Source organism: Mustelus asterias, unplaced genomic scaffold (assembly GCF_964213995.1).
Source record: "Mustelus asterias unplaced genomic scaffold, sMusAst1.hap1.1 HAP1_SCAFFOLD_50, whole genome shotgun sequence".
Classification (NCBI taxonomy): domain Eukaryota; kingdom Metazoa; phylum Chordata; class Chondrichthyes; order Carcharhiniformes; family Triakidae; genus Mustelus; species Mustelus asterias.
Window position 1 is genome coordinate 375406 of NW_027590123.1, and position 18726 is coordinate 394131.

The following is an 18726-nucleotide window of genomic DNA, read 5'->3' on the forward strand; positions in this document are numbered from 1 at the left end:
TAAACTAGGGTTGTTCTCCCTGGAAAGACGGAGGTTGAGGGGCGACCTAATAGAAGTTTATAAAATTATGAAGGGCATAGATAGGGTGAACAGTTGGAAGCTTTTTCCCAGGTCAGAAATGACAAACACAAGGGGTCACAAGTTCAAGGTAAGGGGGGCAAGGTTCAATACAGATATGCGGGGGACGTATTTTACACAGAGGGTGGTGGGGGCCTGGAATGTTCTACCAAGCAAGGTGGTTGAGGCAGACACGCCAGGATCATTTAAGACTTATCTAGATAGCCACATGAACAGACTGGGAATAGAGGGATACAAACGGATGGTCTAGTTAGGAACACATGATCGGTGCAGGCTTGGAGGGCCGAAGTGCCTGTTCCTGTGCTGTATTGTTCTTTGTTCTGCAATTCATTTAAATAAGATGCTGCTTTTTCTGTTCTTTCTGTCTGAGTGGACAAGTTCACATTTTCCCATGTTATACTGGATCACCAGTCTAATACCTGGGAAGGTGTTGTGTTATTGGGAACGGTTGAGCCTGTACTCATTGGAGTTTAGAAGAATGAGGGGTAATCTTTTTAAGTTTAAATTTTATTTATTAGTGCCACAAGTAGGTTTACGTTAACACTGCAAAGAAGTTACTGTGAAAATCCCCTAGTCGCCACACTCCAGTGCCTGTTTGGGTACACTGAGGGAGAATTTTGTTTGACCAGTGCACCTAACCAGCACGTCTTTTGGACTGTGGGAGGAAACCGGAGCATCTGGAAGAAACTCACACAGACACGGGGGGAATGTGCAGACTCTGCACAGACAGTGACCTAAGCCGGGAATTGAACCCGGATCCCTGGTGCTGTGAGGCAGCAGTGTTAACCACTGTGCCACCATGCTGCCCAAGGTAGCTTGACAGATGAAGAGAGGTTATTTCCCCACATGGGCAGAATGCCAAATATGAAGGGTTTCTCATTTCTAATGGAGAGGAGGAGAAATTTCTTCCCTCAGGGGGTCTTTGGAATTATTTTCCCCAGGGAGCAGTGGAGGCTGCATCAGGCTGAGTTAGGCAGATTGTTATCCACAAGAGTTATGGCCGACAGGCGGGAACGTGGAGTTAAGGGCACAATCGGATCAACCATCATCTTATTGAATGGAACAGCAGGCTCAATGGGCCGAATGGTCTATTCCTCCTACTTTCCATGATGTTATGGTCTCTGTGTTGAGGACAGGAAGCATTATGTATTGATCTGTCAATCAACATGAATTAGCATCTTCAGGAGTGTTGGAGGTACAGCAGACTGAGAATGGAGGAAAAATAGACAGATTTACAGCTTTGGGGGAATGAGAGGACAGATTGTTCCAGAGAAACTAAAACTGTCTCTTCTGAATTTTTATCCGACACTAATAGTGGTGACTTTTGTGAACTCCTTTTACAGGATATTAGAAGGGGAGAATTTTGAGACAGAAATCTCAAAACAAACATCACGTCAAGATCTGAGTTACTCAATTCACTGGGATGTGAAACCATCGGCCATTCTAACATCAGTGTGACTGGAAAAGCACCGAGACACACACACACCCGAGTGAGAGTGTTCCAGTGAACTGAGTGCGGAAAGAGCTTTAACCAGTTACACAGCCTGAAACAACATCGCAGCATTCACAGCGGGAGAAACTGTACACGTGTTCTGTGTGAGATTTAACTGATTGTTTAACCTGGAGAGTCACAAGGACACCCGCACCATGGAGAAACCGTGGAAATGTGGGGACTGTGGGAAGGGATTCAGGTCCCCGTCTGAGCTGGAAACTCATCGACGCAGTCACACTGGGGAGAGACCATTCATCTGCTCCAAGTGTGGGAAGGGATTTGCTCAGTCGTCCACACTGCTGACACACCAACAGGTTCACAGTCGAGAGAGGCCATTCACCTGCTCTCAATGTGGGAAGGGATTCACTAATCCATCTCTTCTGCTGAGACACCAGCGAGTTCACACTGGGGAGAGGCCGTTCATTTGCTCTGACTGTGGGAAGGGATTTAAAGACTCCTCCACCCTGCTGACACACTGGCGAGTTCACACTGGGGAGCGGCCGTTCACCTGCTCAGAGTGTGAGAAGGGATTCAGTGATTTATCCACCCTGCTGACACACCAGCGAGTTCACAGCGGAGAGAGACCATTCAGATGCTTCCAGTGTGGGAAGGGATTCGCTCAGTCTTCAAACCTGCAGAAACACCAGCGGGTTCACTCTGGGCTGAAGCCGTTCACTTGCTTTGAGTGCGGGAAGGGATTCCGTGATTCGTCCCACCTACTGAGACACCAGAGAGTTCACACGGGAGAGAGGCCGTTCACCTGCTCAGAGTGTGAGAAGAGATTTACTCACTCATCCACCCTGCTGACACACCAGCGAGTTCACTCTGGGGAGAGGCCGTTCACCTGCCGTGACTGTGGGAAGGGATTCACTCAATCTTCGAACCTGCTGAAACACCAGCGAGTTCACTCTGGGCAGAAACCATTCACCTGCTCCGTGTGTGGGAAGGGATTCATTCAGTCATCCCACCTGCTGAGACACCAACGGGTTCACAAGTGATCACAGAGCTTGGATTCTGCTGTTAATCACATCCAGGACTGAACCATGTTCATTCTGACAGTTGAAGTGGGAGGGTCGGAGGGTTTTGCTCAGCAGGACTGGCCGGTCTCGTGACTTCCAGTGGGCTGATGTTCTGTGAGCCTGGGAGAGCACATTTCCACTGAAATGATCCACAGAAGCAGATGTGGTGTATTAATTTTATCCTGGATAGTAAATAGTCTTTTTCCTCTCACTACAGGTGTCTTGTCGTTCATCCATCCTCGTTCTGAGGGTTGGCCGCGCTCTGAACAATCTTTCTCCACTGATTTCTCAGCTGCTCTCACTGCCTGTCCCATCGGGAGGCCGGTCCACATTCTGATATTATCCACCCGTGTCATCTCAGGCCTCACTTGCACACATTTTTCAGGTGTTTTGCCTCGCATTCCCTCTTTTTCCAAATACTCATAGAGAATCATTAGAATCCCCACAGTACAGAAGGAGGCCGTTTGTACCGACCACAAGATTTGTAGGTAAGGGGTTTAGCTCTGTTTGTGGTTAGGGTGGGCAAGAGGGCCTGGTAAGGTACTCTGTGAGAGAGTCAGTGCAGACTTGATGGGTCTGCTCTGTAGGGATTCTATGATGATAGACATCATCCTCAAATCGAGGGGCTGCTGACGATGATGAGGGCAAAATGCAACAGGGAGTTAGCGGGGAGATCCTGGACCAGGCAGCAGGAGGAGAGAATGTTGTGAATTTCTATCCTGGACTGACAGAGATGTATTTTGGAAACTCATTTCGCAGGGGGCTAAATGATGAAGATTTAACAGAGAAAACTCATACCAAGGGAAAAAATTGTCTCTTCTGAATTTTTATCTGGGACTGATGGTGATTGCTTTTGTAAACTCATGGGCTACCGGAAGCAGAGGTCAGTTTTAAGGAGTGTTTTAATGAAGGAATGTAGGATAGAGAGGGTTAGGGAGGAAATTCCAGAATTTGTGGTCTTAGCAGCTTCAGGCGAGGCCACACAACATGGAACATAGAACATAGAACATTACAGCGCAGAACAGGCCCTTCGGCCCACGATGTTGCACCGACCAGTTAAAAAAAAACTGTGACCCTCCAACCTAAACCAATTTCTTTTCGTCCATGAACCTATCTACGGATCTCTTAAACGCCCCCAAACTAGGCGCATTTACAACTGATGCTGGCAGGGCATTCCAATCCCTCACCACCCTCTGGGTAAAGAACCTACCCCTGACATCGGTTCTATAACTACCCCCCCTCAATTTAAAGCCATGCCCCCTCGTGCTGGATTTCTCCATCAGAGGAAAAAGGCTATCACTATCCACCCTATCTAAACCTCTAATCATCTTATATGTTTCAATAAGATCCCCTCTTAGCCGCCGCCTTTCCAGCGAAAACAATCCCAAATCCCTCAGCCTCTCCTCATAGGATCTCCCCTCCATACCAGGCAACATCCTGGTAAACCTCCTCTGCACCCTCTCCAAAGCCTCCACATCCTTCCTGTAATGTGGGGACCAGAACTGCACACAGTACTCCAAGTGCGGCCGCACCAGAGTTGTGTACAGTTGCAACATAACGCTACGACTCCTAAATTCAATCCCCCTACCAATAAATCAGGAATACTCAGGAAGTCAGAATTAGAGGAGTCTAGATATCTCGGAGGTAACAAAGGAATGGGTCAGTGTTTCAGCAGCAGATGAGCTGAGTCTGGGGTGGAGTCAGGAAATGTTACTGAGGTGGAATTCAGTCTTGAAGATGATGGAAAAATGTGGTTAGGAGCTTGTCTTGGGGTCAGATATCACACAACGGTTTGAACAATCTGCTTCAGACTCAAACAGTTATCAGGGAGAGGGATGGAGTCAGTGGTTCAAGAGTGGAGTTTGTAGCTGGGGCTGAAGACAGTAGCATCAGTCTTCCCAATATTGAAGTAGAGGAAATTTCTGCTCATCCATTATTTACTGTCAGAACTGTATGCGCCTTGGAGGAGAACCCGGAGGTGATGGTGTTCACATACACTTGCTCCTTCTCAGAGATGATGGTTGAGGGTTTGCGAGATTCTGTTAAAATCCTGGTTGATTTGTACAAATAGAAAATCCCCCTCTCTTCTTCTGCTTCCAATCCTCTCACCCTCTTCTCCCCCAATAGAGATCATAATCTTGTGTAGGCTCAGATGGGGGTCAGCTTCCCTTCCCTGAAGGTTATTAGTGACAGTAAGAAGTTTAACAACATCAGGTTAAAGTCCAACAGGTTTATTTGGTAGCAAAAGCCACAAGCTTTCGGAGCCTTAAGCCCCTTCTTCAGGTGAGTGGGAATTCTGTTCACAAACAGGGCATATAAAAAAACACAAACTCAATTTACAGAATAATGGTTGGAATGCGAATACTTACAGTTAATCAAGTCTTTAAGATACAAACAATGTGAGTGGAGAGAGCATTAAGGCAGGTTAAAGAGATGTGCATTGTCTCCAGACAGGATAGCCAGTGAGACTCTGCAGGTCCGGGCAAGTTGTGGGGATAACAGATAGTGTGACATGAACCCAAGATCCCATTTGAGGCCGTCCTCGTGTGTGCGGAACTTGGCTATCAGTCTCTGCTCAGCGACTCTGCACTGTCGTGTGTCGTGAAGGCCGCTTTGGAGAACGCTTACCCGCATATCAGAGGCCGAATGCCCGTGACCGCTGAAGTGCTCCCCAACAGGAAGAGAACAGTCTTGCCTGGTGATTGTTGAATGGTGTTCATTCATCCGTTGTCACAGTGTCTGCATGGTCTCCCCAATGTACCATGCCTCGGGACATCCTTTCCTGCAGCGTATCAGGTAGATAACGTTGGCCGAGTTGCAAGAGTATGTACCGTGTACCTGGTGGATGGTGTTCTCACATGAGATGATGGCATCCGTGTCGATGATCCGGCACGTCTTGCAGAGGTTGCTATGGCAGGGTTGTGTGGTGTCGTGGTCACTGTTCTCCTGAAGGCTGGCTAGTTTGCTGCAGACAATGGTCTGTTTGAGGTTGTGCAGTAGTTTGAAGGCAAGAAGTGGGGGTGTGGGGATGGCCTTGGTGAGATGTTCATCTTCATCAATGACATGTTGAAGGCTCCAGAGGAGATGCCGTAGCTTCTCCGCTCCGGGGAAGTACTGGACGACGAAGGGTACTCTGTCCACCATGTCCCGTGTTTGTCTTCTGAGGAGGTGGGTGCGGTTTTTCGTTGTGGCACGTTGGAACTGTCGATCGATGAGTCGAGCACCATATCCTGTTCTTATGAGGGCATCTTTCAGCGTCTGGAGGTGTCTGTTGCGATCCTCCTCATCCGAGCAGATCCTGTGTATACGAAGGGGTTGTCCGTAGGGGATGGCTTCTTTAACGTGTTTAGGGTGGAAGCTGGAGAAGTGGAGCATCGTGAGGTTATCCATGGGCTTGCGGTATAGTGAGGTGCTGAGGTGACCGTCCTTAACGGAGATTTGTGTGTCCAAGAATGCAACCGATTCCGGAGAGGAGTCCATGGTGAGTCTGATGGTGGGATGGAATTTGTTGATGTCATCATATAGTTGTTTCAGTGATTGTTCACCATGAGTCCAAAGGAAGAAAATGTCATCGATGTATCTAGTGTATAGCATCGATTGAAGGTCCTGTGCGGTGAAGATGTCTTGTTCGAACCTGTGCATGAAGATGTTGGCATATTGAGGTGCGATTTTGGTCCCCATGGCTGTTCTGCTTGTCTGGATGAAGAACTGGTTGTTGAAGGTGAAGACATTGTGGTCCAGGATGAAGCGGATGAGTTGTAAAATTGCATCTGGAAACTGGTAGCTGTCGGCGCTGAGCACTGAAACAGCCTGAGTGGCCTGCTCATAGTTCATTTGTTCATATATTCTTATGTCTCTTTCCCTGGAAATCTATCTCTCTCTCTTGGGAATGTGCATCACACAACTTTTCCATTCGCACTGATGATTGGAATCTTTTTGAACAGGGCATCAGTGTTCCTCTGACATTTGATCGCTGATGATAGTCGTGTCCAAATGAATCAAGATGTTTCTGACTGAAAATCCTTCCATTCTAATCCCTTGTAAATAAAAACATCTATCAAAGCAATCAATGTAAGCACAGGATAGAAATTTGAAACTGATATTCTGGTTGTCACTTAACATTCTCCTCCCTTTCTGGAAAGCATTCTTTCTGGTTGTATCACAACTTGATGTTGCTCCTGCTCTGTCCAAGACCACAAGAAACTACAAAGGGTCATGAATGACCCAATCCATCAGGTAAACCAGCCTCGTATCCATTGACTCTGTCTACATTTCCCACTGTCTTAGAAAAGCAGCCAGCATAATCAAGGACCCCATGCACCCTGGACATTCTTTCTTCCACCTCCTTCCATCGGGAAAAAGATATAAAGGTCTGAGGACATGGACAACCAAATCAAGAACAGCTTCTTCCCTGTGGCCATCAAACTTTTGAGTGGAACTACCTCACATTAATTTGATCTTTCTCTATATCCTAGCTATGACTGTAATACTCCATTCTGCACCCTCCTCTTTCCTTCTCTTTGTCAGTAAAACGTACAAGAAACAATACTTCTCACTGTCTACTAATACATGTGACAAATCAAATCTAATCAAATTTCAAACTTTAAGCATCTGCCTCCTCCCTACCAATTGTAAGCCTAATTCTTTTGACCATCCTCATTTTTCCCCAGTTCTCCCCCAAGGAAGCTGCTGACTCTGGGGTTCAGTTTCACATTGAGCTATTCCACTCCCCAATATGTCACCCAGGTGTCTAAATTTTTCCACCTGAATTTTGCTAAGGTGGCGTCGCTATCAATTCCAGTGACTACCCAGATGTACATTATATCCGGATGGGGTCACTTCGCCTCCTCCCCATCCCATCCCATCCATCGCAGTCCCAGGTGTTTGGAGACTGGGCTCCGGCCGAGTAATGGCGGCCGCAGCTCCCACAATACCCCGCGCTGGAGAAATCGCTCTATTCGCCGGGTGGGACTGCGCATGATTAACCCAGAGAAGTTCTGCGCATGTGCGGGGGATAGCGTTTCCCATTGGCCAATAACTGAGAGCGACCCGGGGTCAAAGTGTCTTCGACTCACTTCCGCTGCACCACTGTCTTCATGAGGGGTATTGACCAATGGAAGGAATTGGAGGACCGGAAGGATACTGGTCCTCCAGCCAATCAGAGTGCGGGCTTTGTGACAATGCAGATTGGATTTCAGACAGACTGAAACCTCCTCCTGTCGTCAACATCTGTCAGTAAAACACTTTGTTTTCTTCTCTCCTTTTTCTTCTCATTCTGGGGTTAAATTGGGGACTTGCAACAACTGAAGGGAAAGGAAGTGAATTCAGGGAGCTGCAGACTCTGGAAAGGTTGGCCCAGGTATCTCTCTCCCTCTTAAAGACATTGCCATCCTTTGCTTCCTCAACTTGTCACATTTATTTGTCTGGTTAAGAGGATGGTCTCTTTCCTAATGTTCACAATTTAAAGGGATGATTTCCCGAGGAAATAGCTGAAATTTAAGGGGCAGTAAATTAATATAGGACAGAGATGTGTGCAGTCTTGTAATATGGTACAAATTAGATATATTATGCATGGTCCAGTAATAAAGTTCATTTTTTATTATTTTTAGTTTTGGTAATACTGTAACTAAGTAGTTTATTTTCAGTAATCGGGTTATTATATCACACAAGGAGTCCATTCAGCAACTCAAGTCCATGCTAACTCTCTGTAGAGCCAACCAGTCAGTCCCATTCCCCCTTAAGTTCATAAGATAGAGGAGCATAATTAGGCTATTTGGCCCATTGAGTCCGCTCCGCCATTCAATCATGGCTGATATGCTCCTCATCCCGTCTGTATCCCTGTTCCCCTGCCAGTCTATTTTGACTGCTCATCTAATTTCATTTTGAAATATTGAATGTATCAAAATGCACCGCCCTCATAGCCAAACAATTGATATTCAAGAACGTTCACTGTCGAAATAATGTTCTATCTCATAGCCTTGCTGTACTTCTAATTATTAAACTGGTCCCCTATGTTACATACATTTTACTTCACTAAGTATATTTCGGCATTTAGACTGGCAGCCTGCATGAAGATATCTCAGTGCTGGAGAAGAAGCAGTGAGCATGGATTTGTTGATCAGCATGAATCAACACCTTCAGGAGAATTGGAAGGGTGTATTATACATACAGCAGAGTGAGGATACAGGGATAGGGTGTGGGATGGAGATGTACAGATCCAGAGGAACGAGAAAGGAAGAAATGTTCCACAGAAACTAGAATTGTCTATTCTGAATTTCTGTTTGATACTGACAGTGATGACTTTTGTAAACTCATTTTACAGGAAGTTATAAGGGGAAGATTTGCTGCCAGCTATCTCAAAACATGTTAAGGCTTAATAGAGTCACTCAAATTATCAGAACCTGAATATCATCAGACCTTGAATCGAGAAGAAGAAATATTTATCTGTTTTTTCTGTCACATCAGTGTGACTGGAAAGGCACCAAGAAACACAGACCTGAGTGAGAGTGTCCAGTACACTGACTGTCAAAAGACCAGTTACACAGACTGCAAAAATATCACATCATTTACAGCGGGGACAGACAGTGCACATGCTCTCTGTGTGGATGAGGATTTAACTGATTGTTAAACCTGGAAAGACACAAGGACATCCACACCATGGAGAAATCGGGGAAAGATGAGGATTGTGGTAAGGAATTCCGTATCCCGTCTGTACTGCAAACTCATCAACATATTCACACTGGGGAGAGACTGTTCCCCTGCATCAAGTGTGGGGAAGGAGACTGCTCCCCATCTGCCCTGAAGATTCATCAATGCAGCCACACTGGGGAGAGGCCCTTCATCTGCTCTGAGTGTGGGAAGGGTTTTCTCCAGGCAGCCGACCTGTGGAATCACCAAGCAGTTCACAGTAGGGAGAGGCTGTACACCTGCTCTGAGTGTGGGAAGGGATTCACTCAGTTATCCCACCTGCTGACACACCAGCAAGTTCACACTGGGGAAAAACCGTTCAACTGCTCTGAGTGTGGGAAGCAATTCAATCATTCATCTGAACTTTTGAATCACCAACAAATCCACACCGGAGAGCGACCATTCACCTGCTCCGACTGTGGAAAGGGTTTCACTCAGTCATCTCACCTGCAGATACACCAGCGAGCCCACACTAAGGAGAGGCCTTTCAACTGCTCTGAGTGCGGGAAGTGTTTTATTCAATTATCACACCTAGTGACTCACCAGGGAGTCCACAGGAGGGAGAGGCCGTTCCCCTGCTCCGAGTGTGGGAAGCGTTTTATTCAGTTATCACATCTAGTGACACACAAAGGAACCCACACAAGGGAGAGGCCATTCAGCTGCCCCGAATGTGGGAAACGTTTTATCCAATCGTCACACCTAATGTCACACCAGGGAGTTCACAGCAGGGAGAGGCCATTCGTCTGCTCCGAGTGTGGGAGGCGTTTTATTCAATCATCCCACCTTCTGTCACACCAGGAGGTTCACACCAGGGAGAGGCCATTCACCTGCTCTGAGTGTGGCAGGGGATTCATTCAGTTATCTGACCTGCAGAATCACCAGCAAGTTCACACCGGGGAGAGGCCGTTCACCTGCTCTGAGTGTGGGAAGGGATTCACTCGTTCAGCTAACCTGCAGGCACACCGACGTGTTCACACCAGGGAGAGACCATTCACCTGCTCTGAGTGTGGGAAAGGATTCGCTCTTTCGTCTTATCTGCAGAGTCACCAGCAAGTTCACACTGGAGAGAGGCCGTTTATCTGCTCTGAGTGTGGAAAGGGATTCGTTCAGTCATCTCACCTGCAGACACACCAACGAGTTCACAAGGATTCACAAAGGGATTCACTCAGTCATCCCACCTGCTGAGACACCAGTAAGTTCACAAGTGATGACAGGGGTTGGATTCTGCTGGTATTGCTGCTGTTAATCACATCCAGGACTGAACTATGTTCATTCTGACAGTTGGTGAAGTGGGAGGGTTGGAGGGTTTCTTTCTGCTGGACTGGCCGGTCTCACAACTTTGTTTTCAGTGGACTGATGCTCTTTGAGTTTGGGAGAGCACATTTCCACTGAAATGATCCACAAAAAAAAGCTGATGAATGTGCCAACTCGACACAGCCACCCAAGGCCGGAATCGAACCCGGTCCCTGGGGCTGTGAGCCAACTGGTCTAACCACTGTGCTACCCATATCATGGACCCCTGGCAAAACTGGAATCAATGGATATCAAGGGGCAAACTCTCTGCTGGTTGGACTTATACTGGCAATTAGGAAGATGGTTGTGGTTGTGGAGGGTCAGTCATCTCAGCTCCAGGACATCAATGCAGGGATCTCTCAGGGTCGTGTCCGAGGCCCAACCATCTTCAGCTGCTTCATCACTGACCTTCCCTCCATCATAAGGTCAGAAGTGGGGATGTCCGCCAATGAATACACAATGTTCAGCACCATTTGTGACTCCTCAGATACTGAAGCAGTCCATGTCCAAATACAACAATATCCAGGCTTGGGCTGACAAGTGGCAAGTAACATTCATGCCACATAAGTCCGAGGCAATGACCATCTCCAACAGGAGAAGATCTAACCATCACCCCTTGACATTCAAGGGCATTACCATCACTGAATCCCCCTTCCATTATCAACATCCTGCGGGGTTACATTGACCAGAAACTCATAGATACTGTGGCTACCAGAACAGGTCACAGACTGGCAGCCCTGAGGAGAGTAACTCACCTTCTGACTCCCCCACCCAAAGCCCGTCCACCATCTACATGACACAAGTCAGGAATGTGATGCAATACTCTCCACTTGCCTGAATGAGTGCAGCTCCCAACAACACTCAAGAAGCTCAAAACCATCCAGGACAAAGCAGCCCCACTTGATCAACACACTAACCACAAACATTCACTCCCTCTACCACTGACGGACAATAGCAACAGTGTGTACCATCTACAAAATGCACTGCAGGAACTCACCAAGACTCCTTAGGCAGCATCTTACAGACCCAGGAACATTACCATCTAGAAGGACAAGAGCAGCAGATCCATGAGAGTGTCACCACCTGGAAGTTCCTCTCTAAGTCACTCATGTCAGGAAAACAGAGATAGTTTTAAGTGATGTTTCTATTGTTAAATATTAGAAATAAAGTATAGATTTAAGTAAGTTTGATTTAGTGTTTCTGTGTAGGAAGAGTAGAACTTTGGTTGGATTCATGATGAACAAAGGTATTTGCATGCGTGGGGGATAGGTTTCAATTCAAATTGTATTCCTGTTGTGCTGAGAGAGTTTATGGCGTGAAAAATAAACATGAAGTTGGAGAAATAATGCATTGTTGTATAGCAACCAGGGGCACCTTTAGGGTGAGAAGGTTTTTTGAGTGTAGTTTTAGTTGAATTTATAGCAGTTGGGGTAAGGAAACGAGAGGGTGAGCAGCTCTCAGCTCTACTAGAAGCAGGAAAGCCATACAATGGAGTAATGTGTCCAAAAGCAAGCTCCAGAGGAACTAAAGGACAGTTCGTTTGAGAAACCCGGGAATGGAAGGGAAGTGTCAGGAATATTTAAGTAAAAAAGTCTTTGGAACAGGATACTATTCATGGAAGTTAAACTCAGACCTGGGAAGAAAAGAACTGATGACGTTGGTGACAGAGAAGCCACATATCTGAAATAGTGGGAAGGTTTGATGTCCTTAAATCCAGTTTTTGAAGCAATTGTATTCTGTTAGGGACTGGTGATCTGAGTTTATGTAGAATTTTGGAAGTATGTTGCAATTCAAGGCAAAGAAATTCTGAGAGTTGAAAACCTGGAGGCAGCTTCTTGCTAAAAGAGTGGAGAGAAAGCTTTGTTTGAAAGGATAATTGGAAGACCTGGAAGTGAGAAAATTAGTTTGGAAGGAGATATTAACACGTGTCTTTTTGAGAGCGGAGTTTGGAAACACTCGTGACAATCATCTGGGGGGAAATTTGAGGAGAAATCCACAGAGGATCGATTGAGTTGCATCTGCCACTTGGTTTCAGAGTGGGGGTTGTCTGATCACAGTGAACCTGTGGGTTTAAAGGAACCATGTGTTTACTGAGAACATTATAGCATAAGGAATTTTAAATCTGTGTTATCCTTGAAATCTGTATACATTTGTGAAGGAAAGTGAGAGTCAAGGAGTATTTTGTTATTGTCAAACTCTTCGTGTTTAATAAATATTTATTATTAAAAGCTAATTGGCAGTCCTGTGATTCTGTTCCTTTATGTTTTCTTAAAAAAGTAAAAGTTGCGGTCTTTTGAGCCAGTGTTCCATCCGGGAATCATCCTGTCCAATTATAACATCAACTGGGATCGTAACACTCACCATCTTGACTTCAAAATATATCGCTGTTCCTTCGCTGTCACTGGGTCAAAATCCTGGAGCTTCCTCCCAAACAAGTGTGGGTGTCCCTACACCACTGGGAATGCTGTGGTTCTAGAAGGCAGCTCACCACCACCTTCTCAAGGCCATTTAGAAATGGGCAATAAATGCTGACCGAGCCAGTGAGGCCCACCTTTTATTATTCAGGGCAGACTGTGGGCTTTGACCTCTGTAAACGAATAAAAAATAAGGTAATACCTGTTTTTAGCCGATTGAATTGGTTTTCAATGACAGCATTGTCTTCTCCCTTGTTCTTATGTCCTGGGCCTATTACACGGTTATACTTGAAGGAATAGAGCCAGCCTGACTCCACTGTGTTACCTCTGACACCGTTATCAATCCCCAAGCTGCTACAGACAAGTTCATTAGCTCAAACAAACACATCTTTCTCACAGTGTGAGGCCAGTTTCCTGCACAATTTAATTCATTTTGCAGACATTGCTAATTCCAGCAAGGCTGCGACTTGACTACATTGACCAGCATGCTTTGCACATTGAACCCACAATGCAGTTCAGTGCAGTTCTTCAGATATGCTCAGTCTGGGTTCTTCTATCACCCTCGATATTCCATGTTACCACCATGAGAGACTCCACACACAGCGTTACACCACAACCCGTCTACACTGATTAATATAAAATAAATAAAGTTACAAACTGACTGCACATTAAAAAGGTCCATAATACATTGGTTTCCAACAGAGCCATTGTAATAAAAGCCAATGAAGTTATGCTGAAGCTTTATGAAGCACTGTTTAAACCACAATGGGAATATTGTGTTCATATCCAGACAGCACGCTTTAGGAAGGATGGGATGGTCCTTGAGAAGGTGCGGAGGTTCACCAGAATGGTTCCAGCAATGAAGGATTTTAACTCCAAGGTCAGGTTCGAGAAGTTGGAGTTGTTCTCCCTGGAATGAAGGAGGCTAAGGGAAGATCTGATAGAGGTGAACACTATTATGACAGGTTCAGATCAAGTGGATACAGAAATTGGCCAGGATTGACAGAGACTGCTGGAGGCAAGGCTATTGGTTAATATAACTTTTTATTGCACCTTCTTCTAAATATGTACAGCACAAGGCTCAGCAGACAACCATCTCTCAGCAAACTCTTATCATCTGATCTTACATCACTGGGTAGAATATTTACAAATTTAACATTAACCCTTTACACTGCACCAAGTCTTCAGTCAGCCTCCTAACATCCCCTCAGTGCCAGTTGTCTGATTTATCAATTGATGTTTCTGAGATTCACCTTGGGACACTCTCCTACATTGAAGGTCTGATGTAAACAAAAGTTATTTTTAAAATCTCATTGTAACAGACTGAGGAAGTCAGGATTAAAACAATATCTGGGTAAATGGAGTTAGGTCACAGATCAGCCATGACCTCAGTGAATGAGAGAACAGGCTTGAGGGGATAAATGACCTCCTCCTGTTCCTGGTAAACTTGGACTCAGACACCAGCTGATGAATGGAAAGTGATGGGAGACCTGGAAAGAGACTTTAACAGAAACCAGCACTGGAGCAGAGTTAGAGAGTGGGAGAAGCCTGGGGAGAAACTACACAGGAACTGGAGTAGGTTGTTCAGCCCTTCCAGTCTGCTCTGTCATTCAGTTAGACTCTGGCTGATCAATCAGATCATCAAGATTTATTTGCTTCTATTTTGTAGATTAAGCTGCAGCTCAGATTTATGGGAAATTAACATCAGCAGAAACAAACTCCAACTCTCACAATGTGAACATGTGAATTAGGAGCAGGAGAAGGCCACTCGGCCCCTCGAGCCTGCTCCACTATTCAATAGGATCCCGGCTGATCCGATTGTAGCTTCAACTCCACTTTCCCTCTTACCCCTCACACCCTTTGACTCTCTTGTCAATCAAGAATCTATTAAATTCAGACTTCAGAATATTCAGTGAGCCAGCCTCCATCACTCTCTGTGGAAGAGAATTCCACACTGTAACAACCCTCTGAGAGAAAAGGTTTCTCCTCATCCCAGTCTTAAATGGGAGACCCCTTATTTTTAAACTGCCTCTAGTTCTCCTCTCTCTACAATCAACATCCACTCTGTCAGGTCCCCTCTGAATTTTATATGTTTCAATCAGATCCTCTCTCATTCTTCTAAACCCCAATACATACAGGCCGAACATGTCCAACATTTCCTCGTATGATAACTCCCTCATCCCAGGAATCAGTCAAGTGAACCTTCTCCAAGCTACTTCTCACACAAGTCCTCTCTTAAGGAGACCAAAACTGTACACAGTACTCTTGATGTGGTCTCACCAATACCCTGAACAAATGCAGCAAAACATCCCTGCAATAAACAACAATTCATTTACCTTTCGAATCATTTGCTGTGTCCACACACTAACTTTTCCTGATTACTGTACCAGGACACCCAGATCCCTCTGAACCTCAAAGTTCTGCAATCTCTCTCTCTGTTTAAATAATCAACTACTTTTCCATCCTTCCTGTCCAAAGTGGACGAGATCACATTATCCAAAAATCTTGTTCCAGCTGCCAACCTTTTGCCCACTCACTGACCCTATCTATATCGCTTTACAGGCTTGTTATGGTCATTCACATCTCACTTTCCTACCTACCTTTGTGTTATCAACAAATTTTGATCCTGTCATCCACGTCATGAAAATAGTTTGTCAATAGTTCAGGGCCCAGCATTGGTCCCTGTGACACTCCACAAGCTACATCTTGCCATCCCAAAAATGACTCCTTTCTCCCTCCTCTCTGTTTCCTGTTAGCTAATCAATCCTCTATCCATGCTGATACAAAGAACCGATGTGTATGGGATGCTAATATGTTATGCCTTATGCTACGAATTCTTATTTTGTGTGGTAAACTTTGATGTGTCAAATGCCTGCTGGAAATCTAAATACACCACATCCACAGGTTCCACTTTATCCACATTGCTTGTAACTTCCTCAAAGAAATCCAATACACCAATTAAACGTGATTTCCCTAGGACAAAACCATATTGACTCTGCCTGATTGCACGGAGACTATCTATGTGTTCCACCCTCCCAGTCTCCTTAATAACAGAATGAACATGATTCAGTCCTGCATGGGATTAGCAGCAACAGCAGAATCCAACCCCTGCAGTGACTTGTGAACTTGCTGGTGTCTCAGCAGATTGGCTGACCGAGCAAATCTCTTCCCACATACGGAGCAGGTGAACGATCTCTCTCCCATGTGAATCTGCTGGTGTCTCAGCAGGTGGGATGACTGAGTGAACCTTTTCCCACACATGGAGCAGGTGAATGATCTCTCTCAGTGTGAATTTGCTGGTGTCTCAGCAGGTCCTTCGTGCTTTTAAAACTCTTCTCACACTCAGAACATTTAAAAGGTCTCTGAACTATTGATAAGGCTGCAGGATAGGCATGTGCCTGTAAAAAGGAAAGATAGGAAAGGTAGGATTCGAGAGCCGTGGATAACCAGGGAAATTGAGGATCTGATTAAAATGAAAAGGGAGGCGTACGTTAAGTCCAGGCAACTGAAAACAGATGGAGCTCTGGAGGAATACAGAGAGAGTAGGAAAGAACTCAAACGGGGAGTTAGAAGGGCAAAAAGAGGTCACGAGATGTTCTTGGCAGGCAGGATTAAGGAGAATCCTAAGGCATTCTATTCATACGTTAGGAACAAAAGAGTTGTCAGGGAGAAAATCGGACCTCTCAGGGACAAAGGAGGGGAATTATGCTTAGAACCCAAGGGAATAGGGGAGATCCTAAATGAATACTTTGCATCGGTATTCACGAAGGAGAGGGGCGTGTTAACCGGGAGTGTCTCGGAGGGAGGTGTTGACCCGTTAGAGAAAATCTCCATTACAAGAGAGGAAGTGTTAGGTTTTTTAGGGAGCATTAAAACTGACAAAGCCCCAGGGCCTGATGGCATCTATCCTCGACTGCTCAGGGAGACGAGAGATGAAATTGCTGGGCCGCTGACGGAAATCTTTGTCGCTTCTTTGGACACGGGCGAGGTCCCTGAGGATTGGAGGATAGCGAATGTGGTCCCGTTGTTTAAGAAGGGTAGCAGGGATAACCCAGGAAATTATAGGCCGGTGAGCTTGACATCCGTGGTAGGGAAGTTGTTGGAGAGGATTCTTAGAGACAGGATGTATGTGCATTTAGAACGGAACGATCTCATTAGTGACAGACAGCATGGTTTTGTAAGAGGGAGGTCGTGCCTTACAAATTTGGTGGAGTTTTTTGAGGAAGTGACAAAAACGGTTGATGAAGGAAGGGCCGTGGATGTCGTCTATATGGATTTCAGTAAGGCATTTGACAAAGTCCCACATGGCAGGTTGGTTAAGAAGGTTAAGGCTCATGGGATACAAGGAGAAGTGGCTAGATGGGTGGAGAACTGGCTTGGCCATAGGAGACAGAGGGTAGTGGTCGAAGGGTCTTTTTCCGGCTGGAGGTCTGTGACCAGTGGTGTTCCGCAGGGCTCTGTACTGGGACCTCTGCTATTTGTGATATATATAAATGATTTGGAAGAAGGTGTAACTGGTGTAATCAGCAAGTTTGCAGATGACACGAAGACGGCTGGAATTGCGGATAGCGAAGAGCATTGTCGGGCAATACAGCAGGATATAGATAGGCTGGAAAATTGGGCGGAGAGGTGGCAGATGGAGTTTAATCCGGATAAATGCGAAGTGATGCATTTTGGAAGAAATAATGTAGGGAGGAGTTATACAATAAATGGCAGAGTCATTAGGAGTATAGAAACACAGAGGGACCTAGGTGTGCAAGTCCACAAATCCTTGAAGGTGGCAACGCAGGTGGAGAAGGTGGTGAAGAAGGCATATGGTATGCTTGCCTTTATAGGACGGGGTATAGAGTATAAAAGCTGGAGTCTGATGATGCAGCTGTATAGAACACTGGTTAGGCCACATTTGGAGTACTGCGTCCAGTTCTGGTCGCTGCACTACCAGAAGGATGTGGAGGCATTAGAGAGAGTGCAGAGAAGGTTTACCAGGATGTTGCCTGGTATGGAGGGTCTTAGCTATGAGGAGAGATTGGGTAGACTGGGGTTGTTCTCCTTGGAAAGACGGAGAATGAGGGGAGATCTAATAGAGGTGTACAAGATTATAAAGGGGATAGATAGGGTGAACAGTGGGAAGCTTTTTCCCAGGTCGGAGGTGACGATCACGAGGGGTCACGGGCTCAAGGTGAGAGGGGTGAAGTATAACTCAGATATCAGAGGGACGTTTTTTACACAGAGGGTGGTGGGGGCCTGGAATGCGCTGCCAGGTAGGGTGGTGGAGACAGGCACGCTGACATCGTTTAAGACTTACCTGGATAGTCACATGAGCAGCCTGGGAATGGAGGGATACAAACGATTGGTCTCGTTGGACCAAGGAGCGGCACAGGCATGGAGGGCCGAAGGGCCTGTTTCCTGTGCTGTACTGTTCTTTGTTCTCTTTGTTCTGATCAGTGTGGACCAGTTGATGTGCAATGAGCTGGGGTGAATGGGTGAATCCCATCCCACACACCGAGCAGGCGAACGGTTTCTCCCCAGTGTGAACTCGCTGGTGTCTCAGACAGTGGGATGAATGGGTGAATCCCATCCCACACACCGAGCAGGTGAACGGTTTCTCCCCAGTGTGAACTCGCTGGTGTGTCACCAAATCCTGTTTACTTTTAAAGCTCTTCTCACAGTCAGAACACTGAAATGGTCTCTTATCAGAGTGAACTCGCTGGTGTGTTTGCAGCTGGGATAAACGTCCGAATCT

General features: G+C 46.0%; 3 protein-coding genes across 3 annotated transcripts in view; 2 read left to right on the top strand and 1 right to left on the bottom strand.

Annotated features, from left to right (window-relative positions):
- Positions 1 to 18726, top strand: part of LOC144483231 (uncharacterized) — a 192866-nt gene that overhangs the window by 54475 nt on the left and 119665 nt on the right. The window lies entirely within an intron of this gene.
- The window catches only part of LOC144483240 (uncharacterized), a 118761-nt gene that overhangs the window by 18038 nt on the left and 81997 nt on the right, over positions 1 to 18726 (bottom strand). The window lies entirely within an intron of this gene.
- Positions 1726 to 18726, top strand: part of LOC144483224 (uncharacterized) — a 36988-nt gene continuing 19987 nt past the window's right edge. The window contains exons 1-2 of the mRNA XM_078201993.1: positions 1726 to 2440; positions 9371 to 10413. Of these exons, the coding sequence (XP_078058119.1) occupies positions 1726 to 2440; positions 9371 to 10413 (1758 nt within the window). The remainder of the gene's footprint in view (positions 2441 to 9370; positions 10414 to 18726) is intronic.